General features: G+C 50.7%; 7 protein-coding genes across 7 annotated transcripts; 4 read left to right on the top strand and 3 right to left on the bottom strand.

The window, feature by feature from the left end:
- Positions 1-1,054: 1,054 nt before the first annotated feature.
- N7515_006423 (uncharacterized protein) lies at positions 1,055-2,272 on the top strand (the record flags this gene model as incomplete). The annotated part of the gene is made up of 1 exon (XM_056667167.1): positions 1,055-2,272. One exon carries the CDS (start codon positions 1,055-1,057, stop codon positions 2,270-2,272), a length of 1,218 nt encoding a protein of 405 aa, XP_056520763.1.
- Positions 2,273-2,759: 487 nt separating this feature from the next.
- N7515_006422 (uncharacterized protein) lies at positions 2,760-3,782 on the bottom strand (the record flags this gene model as incomplete). Its single annotated transcript, XM_056667166.1, has 1 exon — positions 2,760-3,782. The coding sequence occupies one exon, from the start codon at positions 3,780-3,782 to the stop codon at positions 2,760-2,762; it is 1,023 nt and encodes a 340-aa protein (XP_056520762.1).
- A 3,175-nt stretch (positions 3,783-6,957) lies between these two features.
- Positions 6,958-10,505, top strand: hmg1 (HMG-CoA reductase; the record flags this gene model as incomplete). Its single annotated transcript, XM_056667165.1, has 3 exons — positions 6,958-7,293; positions 7,381-10,103; positions 10,169-10,505. The coding sequence occupies 3 exons, from the start codon at positions 6,958-6,960 to the stop codon at positions 10,503-10,505; spliced, it is 3,396 nt and encodes a 1,131-aa protein (XP_056520761.1).
- A 1,314-nt stretch (positions 10,506-11,819) lies between these two features.
- Positions 11,820-14,529, top strand: N7515_006420 (putative cell polarity protein; the record flags this gene model as incomplete). Its single annotated transcript, XM_056667164.1, has 2 exons — positions 11,820-14,066; positions 14,125-14,529. 2 exons carry the CDS (start codon positions 11,820-11,822, stop codon positions 14,527-14,529), a joined length of 2,652 nt encoding a protein of 883 aa, XP_056520760.1.
- Positions 14,530-15,456: 927 nt separating this feature from the next.
- cyp4 (peptidyl-prolyl cis-trans isomerase) lies at positions 15,457-16,286 on the top strand (the record flags this gene model as incomplete). The annotated part of the gene is made up of 4 exons (XM_056667163.1): positions 15,457-15,514; positions 15,695-15,864; positions 15,934-16,040; positions 16,100-16,286. The coding sequence occupies 4 exons, from the start codon at positions 15,457-15,459 to the stop codon at positions 16,284-16,286; spliced, it is 522 nt and encodes a 173-aa protein (XP_056520759.1).
- An 832-nt stretch (positions 16,287-17,118) lies between these two features.
- N7515_006418 (high-affinity Cu transporter CTR3) lies at positions 17,119-17,910 on the bottom strand (the record flags this gene model as incomplete). Its single annotated transcript, XM_056667162.1, has 2 exons — positions 17,119-17,569; positions 17,741-17,910. The coding sequence occupies 2 exons, from the start codon at positions 17,908-17,910 to the stop codon at positions 17,119-17,121; spliced, it is 621 nt and encodes a 206-aa protein (XP_056520758.1).
- Positions 17,911-18,191: 281 nt separating this feature from the next.
- N7515_006417 (exosome non-catalytic core subunit SKI6) lies at positions 18,192-19,151 on the bottom strand (the record flags this gene model as incomplete). Its single annotated transcript, XM_056667161.1, has 2 exons — positions 18,192-18,696; positions 18,859-19,151. The coding sequence occupies 2 exons, from the start codon at positions 19,149-19,151 to the stop codon at positions 18,192-18,194; spliced, it is 798 nt and encodes a 265-aa protein (XP_056520757.1).
- Positions 19,152-19,386: the final 235 nt, after the last annotated feature.

Genomic DNA, 19,386 nt, shown 5'->3' with positions numbered 1-19,386 from the left:
TCAGTGTGGTTTCGTCTATTCCTGTTTGGGTCATCTTATCAATCGTACTACGGAGTACTGCGGTTTACTTGTCTAACTTAACTATTCTATGAAAGTCCTGATATCAATTCCAAGCCCTATATGGAGTCAAAAATACATGAAGCATTCTTGCCCAAGCCATTGACAACTTACAAGTGCCACTGACTTCTAAGAGTCATCATTCATGTATTGTCCTATAGTTACCCAGTCCTGCTTAACGGTCATCCCTATCCTTTACCAAGAGCAGCGTATGAAGGAGTAGATAACTACCGCCTATGCTGGTCTAACTTATTGTCAAATGAACAGGCGTTCGCCTAAAGGCGGGGACTTAGTGCGCGGGCGGGCCCGAGGTTGGTGAATCCTCAAGTTGAACTCCAGTAGATCTCTGGAACCTTCTGGCTGAAGCCTGAGGTGTAACTTAGAATTTTAGATAGGAATATAAGAGGTATCAATAAAATTGGTGGCACATTGAGTAGTTATCTCTCGGCAGCTAACTAGATGGACACTGAATTACGTAGGTTAAGAGAATCAGATAAATATATGCATAACCTAAGAGTGAACAAGTTTAGAAGCATTTAAGTTAACAGTTGAAAGGATCAAGAACTACCAAACGCTTTGAGTGTACTCCGTACTTCGATTGCTTCTACAGTGTAGTTTCTACTCTGTAGTATGACGGAAGTCAAAATCCGGTTGGTCTCAGCCACTGACATTGCTGGGAGAGTGCCAAGATCCCGAGGTTCCAAGCTTGGAAAGAACCGGCCTGGAAGCGATGACCGACGTCATCTTGACGATGTTGGTAGCCGTCCACGCCATTGATTTTATTCTTGTTTGTAGATGGGCAGGGGATCGTAGACATCATATGAGAAAGCTATATTAAAGCTCATATCCCTACCTTCTTCCAGTCATTCAAACTTACTTCACATCAAACCTTCTCCTTCCCGAGTCCCGACACTCTTCCTCTTCCTCAACACATTCCTACTCTTAATACTTTATACTTACTCTCTCACTTCCCGCATCAACTACACATCCTCTCAATATGCTCGGACGAACTTCAGGACCCGCTGCCCGCACTGCTAGACAACAGCTACGAACAAAAGCCCGTGTTCCCAATGCCCGCTTCCAATCTACTACATCCAATGCCGGCTCAAGTGGTGCCAACCCTGCTTTAGTCGGTGGTGCTGCCGGTGCAGCTGCCGCAGTCGTTACTGGATACACCTGGTACCACTTCTCCGGAGTCAAGACAGTCGTGAACACCAGCAAACAAACACAAGCCTACTTCGACCAAGCCAAACAAAAGATTGCCGAGAAGACTCCCGAACCCAACGAGGCCTTCGATTGGTTGAGAGATACCGTCAAGAGCTACGCCGTCTTCATCCCCGGGGCCCGTGCCTACGTTGACACCGCATTCGACGACTTGGAGAAGATTCGCAAAGACCACGGAAAGGAATTCGATCAAGTCATCAGTGACGCATATAAGGAACTACATGATCTTACAAAGAGCGAGGGTGTCACTACCGCTTCGGCAGGCAAGGCACTGCAAATCCTACAAAAATACTCCAAGAGCCTCTTCGATCTGGCTGGCGATGCTGCCGGCAACATCCTTGACAACCACCCCCAGTTGAAGGAGAAGTTCGGAGACAGCTACGACCAGCTGAAGCAGATGGGTGAATCCTACGGACCCCAGGCAAAGGAGGAGTTCAATAAGACTTGGGAGCAGATCTCCAGCATTGTGCAGCGTGGCGTGAGTGTGGACACGGTCGCTGAGATCAAGAAATTGATCGAAGATAAGAAGGAGAAGCTTCAGAAATACGGCGATGAGGCCTGGCAGAAGGGACTTGAGCAGTCTCAACAATATCTAGAGAAGAACCCCAAGCTCAAGGAACTGGTCGAGAACAACGCCGATGCATTGAAAAAGGGCAACTTCCAAGAGCTGTGGGGCCTTGTCAAGGACAGTGCTTCTTCAGGCAAGACTGAGGAAGTCGAGAAGTACGTCAAGGATAAGGTCGGCCAGGCCAAGAACTCCGACTTGGGCAACCTTGACAAGTGGCTCAACATGGTCCCCGGTGGTTCCCAAGTAATCCCCCAGCTGCAGGCATTGCAGACTATTGCACAGGCGAAGGGCGACGAAGCACAGGGTGTTCTCAAGGAGACTCTTGAGGAACTGCAGCAGGTGCTGAAGAAGCGCAAGGAGCAAGTCGAGAAGCTCGCCGAGGAAGGCAAGCAGGAAACCAAGGATACCAAGGAGTCTAAGTAGACTACCATACCTCTTCATTTGTACAATACAATAGCCTATGATTCATAATTAAGCGATAACGATTCAAGATTCATGGAGATTTCTCAACTACTACGAGCTTACACCATTTGATTCATGTACTCGCCTGATCACAGTAGATTCCATGGAACGCAATATGTTACGAGAAAGGCTGTATGGTTCCATTGAGTTGTTAATTTACTAGCAGATTCTTTGTCAACGGGTACATGGATCGAATCTTCCGTTTTCTGTCATGATAGTTACCAAGATGAGCATTAGAATGGAGTGTGGCCTTACCACTGGATGTACCTTCTCTACATAGCACACACATGTGTTCTACATTGGGCAATGCCTTATGTTGGCTTCTTTCTTCTTACACGGAACAGTGTCTAAAACACATCTGGTTTACAACGGAACCAAAAGAACAATCTTTCTTACATAAACTTCTCTTGCCTTAGTTAACGTATCGGAACCTAAATGTCTCAGTCTTTCAACCCATTGACGTGGGCTGACTTCTCTCCATAAATATCGTGCTCGTGCTGGTCACCCAGTCTGTCACAGTGAGCGTTTGACGTTCCACCCCTGTCGCAGAAGCCTCAGCAGCCGGAGCAATCGACGTGAGAAAAGTGGTTGGAGGTGGCAAAGACTGTGCCTTGCCAAGCGTATTGAACACTCCGGGAATAGCAGCCTTATTGAGATCCTGGCCATTGACGAATCCATCCTTGATCGCCAGTTTGCTGTTGGACTTGGCCACCACATCCACATCCATACACGTGGTGTAGATCTCAGCTTTTCCCTTTGGATAGGTAGGGTCGGCACCGGGAAGGGTGGGCCAGTCCCACACCCAATAGAGCGTGTATGGCTTCCCAACGGGGACATTAGCGGGCAGCTTGATATCCGACTGACACCAGAGATCCGCTCCCATCAGCTCGATGGCGGTGTGCGGGAATTTGGCTTGTCGGTCCTCGGATATTTTCCCGCTGTTGATCTGGTAGCAACGACCGTCGTCGAAATTCTGCACGGCTAGCAGCACACCCCGTCCATCGCCGCCTTTGCCATCGGCGGTCCAGACCTTGTGGACATCAAGCAGCTTCTCGTCTTTCTTGGGGTCGGTGGTGCCGTACACATAGACAGTTCCTCGATTCGCGGGCTTGCCGGCTTGGTTCGCGGGCAGGGTCACATGGCCGTTCTCTTGGTAGCGCAGGGCAATTGCCGCACCGGGGCTTGCTTTGAGACGGGCCCCCTCTAGCTGGGTTGGGGTCCGCTGGCTTTCCTTGCATAGATAGTCGGTGGGTGAGGCCTGGGTCACGACGGCTCGTCCGAGGGGCGGGATCAAATTGGTCATCTGTTGGTCGATGCTGCGGCCTGCTAATCGTTCGTAATTCCCACGGGCGTAGCCTGGTTCGCCGACGAAAGTTCCATTTGGGGCAATGACTGTGAGCTGTTCCACCCAAGAATGAGCGTCGATTGGGGTGTATAGAGCGAGCAGCACCGGAAGGAGGATGATCAACATCGTGACGGTGGTTTTCTGTTCGAGTCGAAGACTGTAAGGATGGGGACTTTGTTAACTTGGGAAGAAGACGGCGGCCAGCGGCGTCAGGTCGAGTAGGTGTTGCAGTGTTGGTTCTTTGAATATAGAGAAGTGGAACAAAAAGAGCTTGCCTAAGCGGGACAGGCCGTATTTATTGGGTGCAGAAAGTAGTAGGAGACGTTAGGTCGAAGGCTGCAACAATGCGCTTTGTCAATGTAAATAGGGCAATAGAGGTGATTGATCTGAGGCAATGGCTGGTGTGAATAGACAAAGGGTTGATTGTCGGTCTTTCACAGAACACCCACCCAAGGCCACAATGAGAGTGGAGGAACAAGAATGGTAACCTGGATGGTTTGAAGGGCATCTGTCACACATAAAGAACCAAGCAATTGGTTGCCTGGCTTCGAGCTGTCTGACCTCGACCCGTCACGCTCATTGAAGAAGCTCTAGGCCTGACGCCGACATGGCCATCTTCAGAACTGAAAGTGTCTGTTAATAGACGAGATTTGTGCCCACCCCCATTTCGAAATAGAGACATGACCAGGAATGATAGGTGGAAAGGGGCTTGACTCTCGCGAGATGTTTGGAATGGATGATTTGAGACATGCTCAGTCCCGCTCCTGGCGCTTAGCCGTCTGGCATCTGCATGATATTTGAGCTTGTAGGTATATTGCAAGTTTGCAAGTCAACTGGCCAACAGAGCATGGTCATTGGCTGAGTCGGGCCCCCCTGGCGCTTAGCCCTCGGTCTCTGAGACCCAAACCAAACGAGTGCCTTTAAATCTCTGACATGAAGGGGTCTCTCTCCTTTCTTGCAAGTATGTTGAGCGTTGGTTTTGGGATTGTTTTGTTTGCATTCTGTGTTCACCTGACCACCTGGTTCCATGATCCATCTCACATTAGGCAACTCTTCCACCTTGAATCATGCCATTCGTCTCACCTAAGAGGCCATATGTTAGGAACAAAAGTTTAGCATTCCGACACTACCAGAATTGGGTACACCATCAACGAATACTTGAATCCATCCACTTCAGTCAGTGGTTTCATACTCACCCGGACCGAGGATTCTCTACATTCTCCACGCGGTATTTCTCGAGGACACGATCTTATCTTTCCCCCCTTTTTTCGCTTGGCAAGCTCAAATAATGGAGTCTGCACCGGATCGGTGGATATGATTTGGTCCGAGTTATCAGATTTTTATCAGATTTCTCCGATGCTCCACTGGGTGGATTCTATCTCGCTTGTAGCAGGATGCCATCCGTTGGACTCATTTCCGACGCCTCCCACTGTCCACATTGTGGCATTGGATGTCTGCTCATTTTTAGGGGTCGGCACAAATACACGTACCATCTCGAGATATTCGCTTTCGCTTTCGCATTCGTTGTTCACAGACAATAGACATCTATGAACATCTGTATTCGCAAGATCAATATTGCGCAGTCGCCAAGACCAACTCCCACCCAATAAGAGAAAGTTTATCACGTGCAGTTTGTTATGCAAGTGACAAGCCGCGTTTGAATGATGAATCTGACAACTTTATTTCAAGAACATGTGTCGACGTGTTTCGATGATGGTAATAGAGTGCAGAGTTGGCTGAAGGCGCAGTAGTGAGATTGTTTAGCCGTGGTAGGGGTCTGTTAGTGCCCAATACGTTGACATTCTCTAAAATATGAACCGTGAGACGGTGCGAAAAGTGATGCTGTTGAGAGATATATAGTCTGGAGAACACCCAGTGATAGACCTAGCGTCTTACCGGTATTCTCCAACCAGCCGCTGCCTTCAGCCTTGATTCGAAAGATCTGGTACCTAGCATAAGCCTGAGGTCTGCGGATCATTGTTCGAAAGGCACGGAACATCAACCTAGTACCTAGTCTTGTCACTTGGGCTGTGAGTCTGACTGCTCTCTACGGTATTGATACATAAAATCTACACGTGACCAAGCCAACTAATATTCGCATTCGCATTCGCATTCGTATTCGCAGACATTTGCACGACGATTGCGAATTGCCTTCGACACATTTTTCTTAGTACGTAGTACTATTTGACTAGGGCAATGCAGGCTGTGTCTGACGTGAGCGGGACGGATCGCCTCACGTTTTCCATCTGGGCAGGGATGCTGTACAAGGTTAAGGATGTGGAGTCTGTTGATCGTTTCCCACATTCCTGTCCAGGTTGTACAACATTATGTACAGTGACGGCAGTGTGTAACATATAGGTAAAAAGAGTAGGGTAATTCCAGTGATACTCAATGCCTTGATTCCTTGATAGTCCTACGTGTCTCGTGATCTGGATGATCGACGTCTTGCAAATGGTCAGAACGACAAGCTTTAGTGTTTAACTATGGGAAAAATTCTATCTTGGCGGCAATGACCCTAGAAAATAGTTCTTATCTCTTTGCTGCTTCCTCCTATGCAGTCCTACTCCGTACAGTTACCTAGTTAGTACTCCGGACTAGTTATATGGAGAATATCCATAATGCCCTGCGCCCCCCCCAAAGCCGGCTCTCTCCAGGGCTGGACCATTGAACGTCGTAAGCCTTATCGATTCCCTTGAAAGACCGTGACTCCATGACTCGTCCTAATATTGTTCTTCCCTTTGTTTCGATGTACCTATGTATCAATTGTGAATATTGCTTTTATATAAAATACCATCTTATCCTCTCTGTAGACGAATAAATTATTCTCTCTCGTACATGTTGTTGGAAAAGCCCACGCAAAATTCCCCACTGGTGGTGGCTTGGCAATCCGGCGATACTTAATTCCAGTCGCGATTTCGGGCTACTATTATTTTATCTCAGGGGGCTTGCTGGCTTTTCCCTCTACGACCTCCAATTCCAAAAGGGCCGTGCCTTGAATTTCCCTTCTTCCCGGTATGTTCTCTCTTTTCCAACTGAGGGACTTGTGAGTGGTTTCACTAACCCAGAAGACGAACAAATAGACTCTCGTGGATCTGCTAGTCCTTGAACACCGACTCGTGCGGCCCACATGCGGTCCTACAATTAGGTGACAATTCAAGTACACTTCTCCGGGTTGGTTTTGGTGTAGAACATCAAACCACGACGGCTTTCCTCGCAGGTTCTGGTCCCTGCGGACCGTCTTAAAACAAACCCACGCCTTCAACAGACGTTCTCACCGCTCCCTCCGCGCCTCCCCGTCAATATGGCCACCTCGTTTATCTCCAAGCGCCTTCGCTCAACAGAGGAAGACCGCGACACTCAGCCTAGTTGGATTCGGCGTCAGATTGTATCGGGCCTTCAGTCGATCTCCCGCCGTGCCTGTGTGCACCCCATACACACTCTCGTGGTGATTGCCATCCTCGCCAGCACCACCTATGTGGGGCTTCTCGAGGGTAGCCTTTTGGATACAACCAAAGACCCGCGCAGCGTCGCTGGACATGTCGATACCGATGCACTTCTCCAGGGAAGCCGCAATCTGCGGCTCGGAGAATCAACTTCGTGGAAGTGGCAGGCGGAGGATGCCTGGACAGACTCTCAGGTACGCTGAAGATTTTTATTATTTTTCGATATTGCCTTGCGGTCCTAGCCGTTGCAATTGCAGTACTCATCCGGTGTAATCCTTTAGATCGAGAAGCCCGGTGCTCAGCACCTGGCCCTGACCACCCTCATCTTCCCCGATTCCACCTCCAACTCTGTTTCAACTGCCCCCGCAGCTGAGGATGTCCCGATCCCCGCCAATATCTCCGCTAGCTCCGTGCCCTACACCCCGAATCTCTTCTCGCAATTCACACATGATGCGTCTTTGGTTTACACTGTGCCTTTCGACCAAGTTTCGGACCTGTTGAGGGCCGTGCAGGAGATCCCTAATCCGTCCACGGATGAGGATGAGGAGGAATCCAAGAAGTGGATCATGAGAGCTGCTCGTGGTCCGGCATATGGATCTCGCAGGGCTGTGAAGCTCTGGATTGCGGATGCTTGGAACTCTTTTGTTGATTTGATCAAGCACGCAGAGACCATTGATATTGTCATCATGGCTCTGGGCTACATCTCGATGCATTTGAGCTTCGTCTCGCTTTTCTTCTCGATGCGACGACTGGGTTCCAACTTTTGGCTCGCGGCTACCGTGCTTCTTTCTGGCTCATTCGCTTTCCTCTTTGGTCTGCATGTGACTACTAAGCTCGGTGTTCCTATCAACCTTGTCCTGCTTTCTGAGGGTCTCCCATTCTTGGTTGTCACCATTGGTTTCGAGAAGCCGATCATGTTCACTCGCGCCGTTCTGAAGGCTTCCGTGGATAATCGACGACCCCGTCCCGGTGCTGCTCCTGGCCCGTTGACCTCGAGCACCCCGAGATCCATTCAGGAATCCATCGCTGCTGCCATCAAGGAGCAAGGTTTCGAGATCATCCAGCACTACTGCATTGAGATTGGTCTGTTGGCTCTGGGTGCGGCTTCTGGTGTCCAAGGTGGGCTCCAACAGTTCTGCTTCCTCGCTGCCTTGATCTTGTTTTTCGACTGCGTGCTTCTCTTCACCTTCTATACTACTATTCTCTGCATCAAGCTTGAGATCACTCGGATCAAGCGTCACGTGGCATTGCGCAAGGCTTTGGAAGAGGATGGCATCACCCACAGTGTTGCCGAGAATGTCGCTTCCAGCAACGATTGGCCCAGCGCCGGTTCGGGCACCAACGAGGCAGATACCAGCATCTTTGGACGCAAGATCAAGTCTAGCAACGTGCGCCGGTTCAAGATCCTTATGGTTGGTGGTTTGATCCTGATCAACGTCGTGAATATGTCGGCTATTCCTTTCCGCAACACCGGCAACGGTGGCCTGCTTTCCCGCTTCTCCAGTGTCATGTCTCCTACTCCCATCGATCCTTTCAAAGTGGCAGAGAATGGCCTGGACACCGTGTATGTGGCTGCCAAGAGCCAGAAGCAGGAGACCGTTGTTACTATTCTCTCCCCGATCAAGTACAAACTGGAGTACCCTTCCATTCACTACGCAGCTCCTACCGATTCAGGCTCGTTCGACATCGAATACACCGATCAATTCTTGGATGCCGTTGGCGGCAAGGTCCTCGATAGCCTGCTGAAGAGTGTAGAGGACCCTATCATCAGCAAGTGGATTATCGCCGCGTTGACTCTCAGCATCATTCTCAACGGCTATCTCTTCAACGCTGCCCGTTGGAGTATCAAGGATTCCGAAGCCACTCAGGCCTCTCCCGCCGAGCCTGTGGCCGAGCCGAAGGTTTACCCTAAGTTTGAAGCAAATGAGCAGAAGTCAAACCGAACCCCCGAGGAATGCGAGGCACTGCTCAAGCAAAAGCGTGCCCCCATTCTTACTGATGAAGAACTGATCGATCTTTCCCTCCGCGGAAAGCTGCCTGGTTACGCGCTGGAGAAGTCTATGGAGGACGAGACGCTGATGAGTCGGGTCGATGCCTTTACTCGTGCCGTGAAGATTCGGAGAGCCGTGGTCTCCCGTACTCCTGCTACCTCTGATATCACTTCCGCTTTGGAGACCTCCAAGCTCCCATACAAGGATTACAACTATGGCCTTGTCCACGGTGCTTGCTGTGAGAACGTTATTGGATATTTGCCCCTTCCTCTCGGTGTCGCTGGTCCTATCAACATCGATGGGCGAAACTACTTCATCCCTATGGCCACTACCGAAGGTGTGTTGGTAGCTAGCACGAGTCGTGGCTCCAAGGCTATCAACGCTGGTGGCGGTGCAGTCACTGTCCTGACGGGTGATGGTATGACTCGTGGCCCCTGTGTCACTTTCCCCACTCTGGCTCGGGCTGCCGCTGCTAAGGTTTGGATCGATTCCGAGGAAGGTCGGAATATCATCACCGCCGCTTTCAACTCGACCAGTCGGTTTGCTCGTCTCCAGAGCCTTAAGACTGCTCTTGCTGGAACCTACTTGTACATTCGTTTCAAGACCACCACTGGTGACGCTATGGGTATGAACATGATTTCCAAGGGCTGCGAAAAGGCGCTAGACGTCATGCACAAGGAGTGTGGCTTCGATGACATGTCCATTATCTCGCTGTCCGGTAACTTCTGCACGGACAAGAAGTCCGCGGCAATCAATTGGACCGATGGTCGTGGTAAGTCCGTCGTGGCTGAGGCTATCATTCCCGGCGATGTTGTCAAGAGTGTTCTCAAGAGCGATGTCGACGCCCTGGTTGAGCTGAATGTCAGCAAGAACTTGATTGGTAGCGCAATGGCTGGCAGCTTGGGTGGCTTCAATGCCCACGCCTCTAACATTGTGTCTGCCATTTTCTTGGCCACTGGTCAGGATCCTGCCCAGAACGTTGAGAGCAGCAGTTGTATCACCACCATGAAGAAGTAAGCTTTCCCTTTTATCATTCACCCCGGCTTTTCTGCAATGATACTAACCATATTCCCCACAGCAACAACGGCAACCTCCAAATCGCTGTGTCTATGCCTTCTATCGAGGTAGGCACCATTGGCGGTGGTACCATTCTGGAAGCCCAAGGTGCCATGTTGGATCTCCTGGGTGTCCGAGGCGCTCACGCGACCTCGCCCGGTGAAAACGCGCGCCAGTTGTCTCGTATCATTGCTGCCTCCGTCCTCGCCGGTGAACTCAGCCTGTGCGCTGCGCTTGCCGCCGGTCATCTGGTCAAGGCACACATGGCTCACAACCGTAGCGCCGCCCCCACGCGGTCTTCGACCCCGGTGTCTTCTGCCGTCGGTGCCGCCCGTGGCCTTTCCATGACCTCCAAGTAAATGATGACATGACCAGCTCCTGGCCCACCGTTGTGGGTTAATGTATATGTGTGGCTATATTTGTGGCCACTTGTTTTCCTCCCCATCTCATTCATTCACTTGTTCTGATGCAGACCTTCCGGCGAACACATCGCCCGGTCTTTGGCCCTGCATTATCACGGGAGACTTCCTCTCGTCTGGCCAGGAATGAGCAGTCTATACCGGTATATCCGAAAAGAGGATAGCCTCGGTAATTGACCTTTCTGCATGAGGCCCAAGGGACATTTGTTGGAGCCCCCAAAAATCAACGCTTCAAAAAGCATTCAAGCGGGTATTGAAGCTGTTGTTTTACATTGTGTACTTAGGTGTTTTTCGTTTTCTTTTCATATTCAATAGATATGGAAACAATCCATTTGTTTCCCTCTTCTACCGGTTAGGCACAATACAAGTGGGACAGGTACGGTGTACAGAAAATATGGGGCCCAGGGCCTAGAATCCTCGACTCCTGAGCGCCCAATATACAGTATGGGGGTTTCTTCTATTTTTCTTCTCACCTCCGATTCTCTAAAAGAAGCACATGGCAGATTGGAAAGATGTCTATGAATATTCATTACTCTACAATTATTTTAATTATGCCATTAGTTATGTTATGCCTCTTCTCTAATTCACTTATGCGCCATCCCTGCATCCTTCAATTTGACCTGCCCCCCTGTGTGGCTCGTGGCCCTTGGCAGGGGTATTAAATACAAAGTATCGTATGGCATTTCTTCTACTTCGTACATCAATGTACCTCGATACATTTATTGCTGAGGAACTGTAGGACAGTAGGATATAGGATGCTAAAGATATGTAGAGTCAAGCAATAAAAATTCCAATAGTGCAGAGATCATATATCGTCTGAACCCCAGACCCCTGTCAATGCATGCATAACGAGTTATCTGCACAATCCTGTAAGGAAGTACTCCGTACAATACTGGGTATCGTCCGTAAGGGAATCTCCGGAGTTCACGACGACACTAAGTCTCCCTCACACTTTTGATTTCTCCCTGTTCTACTTCTTCAGCCCAGTCCTTCACTCCTTCGGATTCGGTTGAACTAGTCTTTTCACCTTTCCACCTATTGCCTCGTGCCGGCTTACGAGTTCTTCCTTACATTTCACCCGCATTGTCTCAGATCGTTGGAATCCTGGTGGATCTTACGGGGGACTTATCATTTTTTTTGGTAACGACGTGAATGCTTATCGACTCTTCGTCATAACTGGCCCCTTGTATAGCGAGGCGAATAGTCACCACTGGTGGAGACAGTTGGAGCGACATCCCCTATTTTGACCCTGATATGAATGGCGCATCGGGAGCCATGTCGCCTGTCTCTGTCGATGGTAGCGACTGGTCTGGACTGAATCAGTATGGAAAATCGGACTCAACATTCTCCCCGACATTCCCGTCATCACGAGCCAATCTAGCCACACCTCCAACCTCCGGCATCCCAAGCGCACCCTTGAGTCCCAACGGGCCACCTCCCTCACTCTCACCCTCCAACCTGAGCGGCAACCCATCCCCACCCAGTTCGGTCGCAGCAAGGTCCAGTTCTGGGACATTGGGCGACGGCCAGCGCGATGGAAGACGCTACCGTCAGATGGAGGAGATTCTGGGCCAACACTACGTCGTCCTCAAACGATTCTTGAATGGCACAAATCGCGACGACCGGGCCAAGTCAAATAAAGCCCGGGACAAACTGCTGCGCCTGTCGCCAACCCAGTTCCACGAACTCTCCACCGATGTCTACGATGAATTGATCCGGCGGCAGCAGGCCTCGCCGCCCCCGGGACGACCACCCCGTCCAGATGTACCTCCCTACCTCCCTCCTCGCGACGATTTCCACGAAAAGCGCAATCATGCCCGTCAAAAGCTGGCTGCCCTCCACCACCCACGTTTCCGAGATCTGGCGACCGACGTCTTTTGTGAATTGGAGCGCCGGTTCCCACATTTCACCAGTCGGGAATACCGCGGCCGCCCGCCTCCCAGTATGGGACCTCCCAGCGCTCGCACATCACACTCCTCCCGGGGCCCTCCTTCGCGCATGGGGCGTGGATACCCATCTGGCGGTCCGCCGGGCAGTCCATTCCCTCCCCGCGGCAACTCTCTTGGAGGCCCGCCGAGTATGAACGGAGACGGGCCGTTTCCACGGGCTTTCCAGAGCAATACTATGGTTCCGAATAAGAGCACAATGGTTGAGGATAGCGATGATATGGGGCCTGACGATGAGGACGATGCTCGGAGCGACGCATTCGGTCTAGATGCTGTTCTGAGTCGTCGCGGCACCACGACGACATTGGGTGATAGTGAACGGAAGCTTCTGGTGGAGAGTCAGATGCAGGTGTCTGTTCTCCAAAGTAAGATCGAAAAGTTGGAAGAATTGGTCCGAACCAAGGACGAGGAGTTGGCCCATTCATCACAGGATGCAGATTCGTCTGGAATTAGCCACAACGAACGGCAAGAGTGGGATGAATTGCGACAGGAGCTTGAGAGCAAGGTGTACAAAGCCGAGGATCTCAACAGCTCGCTCCAGCTCGAACTCGAGCGGGTACGAACCGAGCATGAGACCATGGAACAGGATCTTCGCAGCCAGCTCAATGACGCCTCTCGGGGTGTTGACGATGCGGGTCTGCAAGCCCGCTATGTTGATTTGGAGAACAAGCACCAGAGCTTGCAAGCAGAGTTGGAGCAACAACGACAAGTGACTGACGAAGTCCGTCGCGAGGCATCGGTCTTCCTTACGGAAATGAAGGCTCTTTCAGCCGAGAGTCACTCCAACTGGGAGCGAGAAGAACGGCTCTCTAATGAGGTCAACAGACTTCAGGCAGAAGCTAATGAATGGAAGCATCGCTACGCGAAGGTCAAGGCGCAACTGCGACAGCTTCGCACATCGTCCGGTGGATTCGCCGACTCGCGGCCTGACGCAAGCGTTCTTACCAAGGATCACGAGCTGGTGCAGGCCGACGGGCTGGTCAAGGATATCCACGTTACCAAGTTCCAGATGTCTATCGACGAACTCCTGCGGGCTGCGCGGTTCGAGGAATCGCCTGTGGTACTCAGCCAGATCAAGCTGGTGGTTCTTGCGGTTCGCCATATTATCCAGGACGTGGAACATTCCCAGGTCCCGGTAGATGGCTCTGCTGCTTTGCGCGCAAAGGCCAAGGGCCAGGTGTCTACGACAGCAAACAACTTGATCACTGCTGCTCGCAACTTCGCCAGCTCAAATGGGTTGTCTCCAGTATCGCTTCTTGACGCTGCTGCTTCCCATGTCTGCACTGCCATTGTGGACTTGATCCGGGTGGTGAAGATCCAGGCTTCACCTGCGGATGATCTGGAGGATGATTATGACGAGGCGGATGTGTCTCAGGAGCAGTACCCCGACTACTTTGATACCTCTGCTAGCCAAAAGAGGTTGAGCAATCACTCGGTCTACAGTGCTATAAGTCGCCCGGATGACTCTCAGTACCCTGCCCAGCATGATCTGGCTAATGGTCTCAATCATGGCTGGGGACATGTACAGGAAGATCACGAGGTCTTGGAGCTCAAGGTGAGTCGAACCGAATGGATTTTATCACAACGAACTCAATTTACTGACGTGATTGTAGCTCTACGTTGAGGATCAGACAGATGGCATGGTACAGCAAATCCAGGCATTGGTGGCCAGTATTCGGGCCGAAGACAACCTGCAAAGCGTCCAGACGCACGTCACTGCTATTTCGGACGTCGTCGCGAATGTGGTTACCGCTACAGAGCACCTGATGCGCGAACGCAGTGCGGACGTCAGTTTGCGACAAGCTTCCGAGCCGGTCATTGCCGCATTAGACCAGTGCCGTAGCCGATTGGCGACCACAGCTGGTGAGGGTGAAGATGTCACCAACCCCGAGCAATTGCGAGAGCTCACCAACAAGCTACCTCCCATTGCATTTGAAATTGCCCGGCAGACCAAAGATCTCGTCCAGCGCCTTGAGTATACCATGGCTGCTGCTAGCGAGGAAGACGACTTCCGGTGATGACCTGTATAGGAAGCATTGTTTACTATGTTATGAACTTCGGGGCTGCGCATCTCTTTGTCTCCCAACTTTGCCTTATTTCTTTTCCTCTTCGCCCCTTGCTTTTCAGCGACTATCAGCATGGCAACGAGTGGACAACGTCGAAACGATATCCCGACGCGTGTGGCATGCATCCTTCTCTTCCTCTCCTTTTGGTGACTTGTATTTCTCTTCTTTCTTGTACCTTATTTAGCCTCTTTCCATTGTCCATTTAGGTTTCATGGCCAAATCTGTTGGTTCTGTTTATCACCCGACGCTGGTGTCGGTCATTCTATTGCATTTTGGATGCGTACAGGTGAAATGAAAGCATCTATCCCTTGACAATGACTGGCAATAAGCGAGATAAGTTTGCCCCTTCGATGTTGTATAGCGTAGAAAACACTGCGTAGTTCTTTAAAGCGATGGCTATGTCGGAACGGATATCCCGAAAATCCTTACTAATCACCGGAGCTCTAGACGCTTTTTTCGGCATTGAGCTTCGATCTCTTCCCTTTACTTCCTTTACTACCCAATTCTCATCAATCAATACCATTTGTAAGTGAGCTCGATTCCTTGTCATCTGATTGTCGGGGTGCTTTTCCACGTTACTCCGGACTCTTCCAGCGACGGCCTTGGGCAAGAAAAGGAGCGACGCATCCCCCCTGGAGAGTCTGGAGAAGCTCTAATGTGGAGCCTCAGGCAGGAAGTGCATAAGTGGTCGTTACGTGAATCCCAACAAGCTAACCCCAAAGCAGCCCGGCATCCGAGTTCACCCGCTCCGCCCTGCCCCTCACCATGTTCTGCCGACTGAGGTCAATAACCCCACCTTCCTCCCTCTTCTCTTCTTCTCTCTTCAATTGCACTTCTATTCATCCCGCTGCCCGAACTTTCGCATCATCTGCCGCCGCTATGTCCAACACTTCCGCTTTCTTCGAGGTCCAGTACGCCCCTGCTGGCTCCTCTACCCGTAAGTTTTCTCTCAGCTCTTTGATTCCCTTCTGGCGGGGCAGAGAGTTTTCGCCTCCTCCACCTCTTGTCTCACCTTACTGTCTGAGCTCCAGCATCCTCAATCTCAAGGATGTAGCTTGGGACCACTGCATCGTGCCACAGTAATTGAAATTGAAATTGATACTGACTCTCCCGTTAGCCAAGACTGGCCGTATCAACTTCAAGCTCTACGCCAGCGATGTCCCCAAGACTGCCAAGAACTTCGCTGAGCTTTGCAACGCCAAGGAGGGTGAGGGCTACAAGGGCTCTTCCTTCCACCGTGTGATCCCCCAGTTCATGCTCCAGGGTGGTGACTTCACCCGTGGCAACGTGAGTTTTTCCGTACTTCCATGAGTCTCATGAGAGCTCGATGGCTGACTTTTTTTTCTACCGGAATAGGGTACCGGTGGTCGCTCCATCTACGGCGAGAAGTTCGCCGATGAGAACTTCATTCACAAGCACACCCGCCCTGGTCTCCTGTCCATGGCCAACGCTGGCCCCAACACGTAAGTCAATTTCATATCCCAGCTAGCTCTTAGCTCATACTAACCATCAATTTTTATAGCAACGGCTCCCAGTTCTTCATCACCACCGTTGTCACCTCTTGGCTCGATGGCAAGCACGTCGTCTTCGGCGAGGTCGCTGATGCCGAGTCCATGCAGGTCGTGAAGGAGATCGAGGCTCTCGGCTCCTCCTCCGGCTCCATCCGCTCCAACGTCAAGCCCACCATTGTCAACTGCGGTGGCAACTAAACAGCTCCATTTGGAGTTTTTAGTTGAGTGTTAAGGATGAACGTCTCTCAAAAGAGTTTATATTCCGGATTCCCTTGGCTGCAGTATGGCGTGGGACTAGCAAAGGTGACTTTCCCGTTTGCCTTGTAATCTAGAAGTTTCTACGAAGCTAGCTCATACATGCCACCTGTTGTGGGGGAACCATTGTTTTCAGTGTCCAATAAGTAAATTGTAAACTCGCACGATCATACGAAACAGCGTATTGAGTTCTTTGCTACTAGTAGATTGAGTGGCGACTCGAGGATTTCCATCCCGGACTACCCCGCGTTGAATTCTTTTGAGGTGGAAAAGGTTTCCACAAAGGTGAACTTGGCTACATCATTTACCTATCACCAGGGTTATTTGCTACAACAAGTATCTATTTGACTATGACTCTACATCTACGCTCTTAAGTCTTAACACTATTATCAGAGTGGAATTGATTAAAAATAAATTCATATCATCGTCCAGGTACGCCGGTCAAATATACGGGGTACACACACAGAAAACAAGGCACATCACGAAAAGTGGAAAGCCAGATCTTAGCGCAGTGCACATCATCCCGATTGTTTGACCTTACAAAAGACCTTGGGACTCAGAGCAAGTATTGAAATTAGTCGGGAGTATGGATATCAATGCCGAGTTCGCTAGATGCAGGAATAGAACCACCAAGCTGATAGTCCGAGATTTCGGATACCGAGCGACTAACCGCAGCACTTTGTCACCGACAACGCATCATTCGATCTAACAAGAACATTGAATGTTAGCGCAGTTACATTGAAGTATCCCCAATGAACACAACAGGATGAAAAACTCACTCTTTGCCCAAGTTCATCGGCTCCCATGAGAAGATGAGTGCGCCTAGGAAGGCACCAATGAAGATGCAGATAATGATGTACCCGTTGAAGTACATCGCCAGCAACATGACGAAATAGGCGACTGCAAACTGGAACAAGTGCAGCAATGAGCGGACGATGTGTTCCTTCAGCGAAGGGCGGTACGGCGGGAGGGCAGCGTCGCATTTCTGACTCTCACATTCGTTCTCGCCTCCAGACTGCGCAGTCGTAGTATCGTCCTTTGCTCCGTTGGCAGACGTGAGAATATTGACGGAGTCACGGAGATACTTGGCTCTGAGACGAGCGTTGCGTACGATGAAGGCATCGTACTCTCTGGCGACGCGACGAAGGAACTCCAGCATAACGACTAGCAAGATAACGCCGATGCAAGAGCCAGCGAACATGCTACGACTGGTGATGTGCCAGGACCTGGCTAGGAAGCCTGCGATTGGTTAGGGTCTTGTACTTGATGATACATGTGGGGAGATGAGGCTGTGCGGTAACGTACATGCATCGATTGTGTTCCAGTTCCAAAGCATCTGTTTCATTGTATGTTAGTTGGGTTTGTACTGTGGTTTAGGGGTGTCTGGGATAACGGACTGAAATCTTGCAGCTGGGACCAGCGGTCCCATGCCCGTTGCCCATGTCCATGTCCATGATTGCTGCGGGTTGGAGTTATCGTGGTCGTCGTCAACGTCGCTGGGTATGATAAACGACTTCGACGATGGAGATGAAGGTGGTTCACCGCGGCGTTGATCAAGAGAGAACATGAGGTGCTAGCATAGCGATTAAAAATGAGCGAAAAAAGGCGGTCGAGTCCAAAGAAGTGGTAATCGTATGATCCATTGCTCCTGCCTTGAGCAGATTTTGCGAGCCTATAGACGTGCGGAGAGCTAAATCTCCGAACTCTGATACGACTGAGGCAGTTTGAGCAGATTCTCGAACTTAACTCCGGACGGGTACCTGGTACCGGATAATTTCATTGATCATGACTGGAGGGTATCAACATGTCTCTAATTCTTTTGCTTTTGCTGGTTCTGTCACCTATTTTTCATCTCCGAGACCCTTTGATAACATCCGCTAACAATTCGCGGATCTGACTGCACCCATCAATACCCACAGCCAACATTGTCTCAAGATACGTAGCGTGAACCTTAGACTCCATAGAGAGCACAGAAACCTTCATCGTCTCCTCGTCCTCATCCATATTGTTCTCGCCAACCGGCACAACGGTCGTCGTTGCAACCGTAAGCGAAGGCAGTTCCTGTTCTTCTGGAAGCGACAAGTCCAAAAGAGGATCAAGCTCGTCGTGCCGTGGGTCACGCGGCGTCGACGCGCTACCACTCATACCGGCCGTACAACCGCACAACAGACCCGGCATTGGGATACCCGCATCGACGAGGGCTAGAGTGCAAGCGTTGATCGCGGCGGCGAGTAGAGAGCCATCCGCGGACAGAACGGAGATGTGAATGCTGATTGTGCTGTGGGGGTAGAGGTATGTGTGCAGGTGGGACTGGAAGGTCGAGCGGAGAGTTGTGGCAATCCGCGTTGATTGTCTGTAGTCCGGAGATTAGCATTGGCTCTGAATTTACTATATGGTATATTCCAGCAAGACTCTCTCTCTCTCTCTCTCTCTCTCTCTATCTCTCTATTCTCTCTCCCGCGTGACGGTAAAAATGCAATTGGGGAACGTAGGGAAGAGGGAGGGTTGAATGTACCTGTCACTTCCACCAGCTCTGCGCTTGCGCTCCACACCAGCGAAACCGGCGACGTTGACGTCGACTTCAACAACGGCATGGCCGCTTCCTGCACTACCGCCGTCTCCGCGACGGCCCTCGGCGGGTCCGTGGACGGAACACATGATTGACGTGTTGCCCATGGATAGGTATGAAGAGCCGGAGCTGGCAGGGTTGGTCGAGATCTGGGCTTGGAGTAAACGGAGCTCATTCCACCGACGGCCGTCCAGGCGCAGCTTTGTAAGAGGATATGTGGTAGATGTATCTAGCGGCATCTTTGCGAATTGAGCTTCTGGTTATTGGGAGATGTCTTGAGCGGAATAATTGGGTTTAACTCGGTAATTGTGGTTTTGTCTTGTTGGTCTGTGTTGGTCGAGGTTAGCTCTGTGTATCTTTATTGCGTATAGGAAGGTAGAGACATGTCCTCAACTTACGTTGGCTTTATTGCTTGTGTAAAGAATTGTATGCCAAACCGTTCAACATCTTTTTTCCGGCCTTTAATGTCACGTG

Source organism: Penicillium bovifimosum (genome assembly GCF_028826915.1).
Source record: "Penicillium bovifimosum strain IBT 22155 chromosome Unknown utg000005l_segment0_segment0, whole genome shotgun sequence".
Classification (NCBI taxonomy): domain Eukaryota; kingdom Fungi; phylum Ascomycota; class Eurotiomycetes; order Eurotiales; family Aspergillaceae; genus Penicillium; species Penicillium bovifimosum.
The sequence above is the reverse complement of the archived record's forward strand: the minus strand, read 5'-3'. Positions and strand labels throughout refer to the sequence as shown.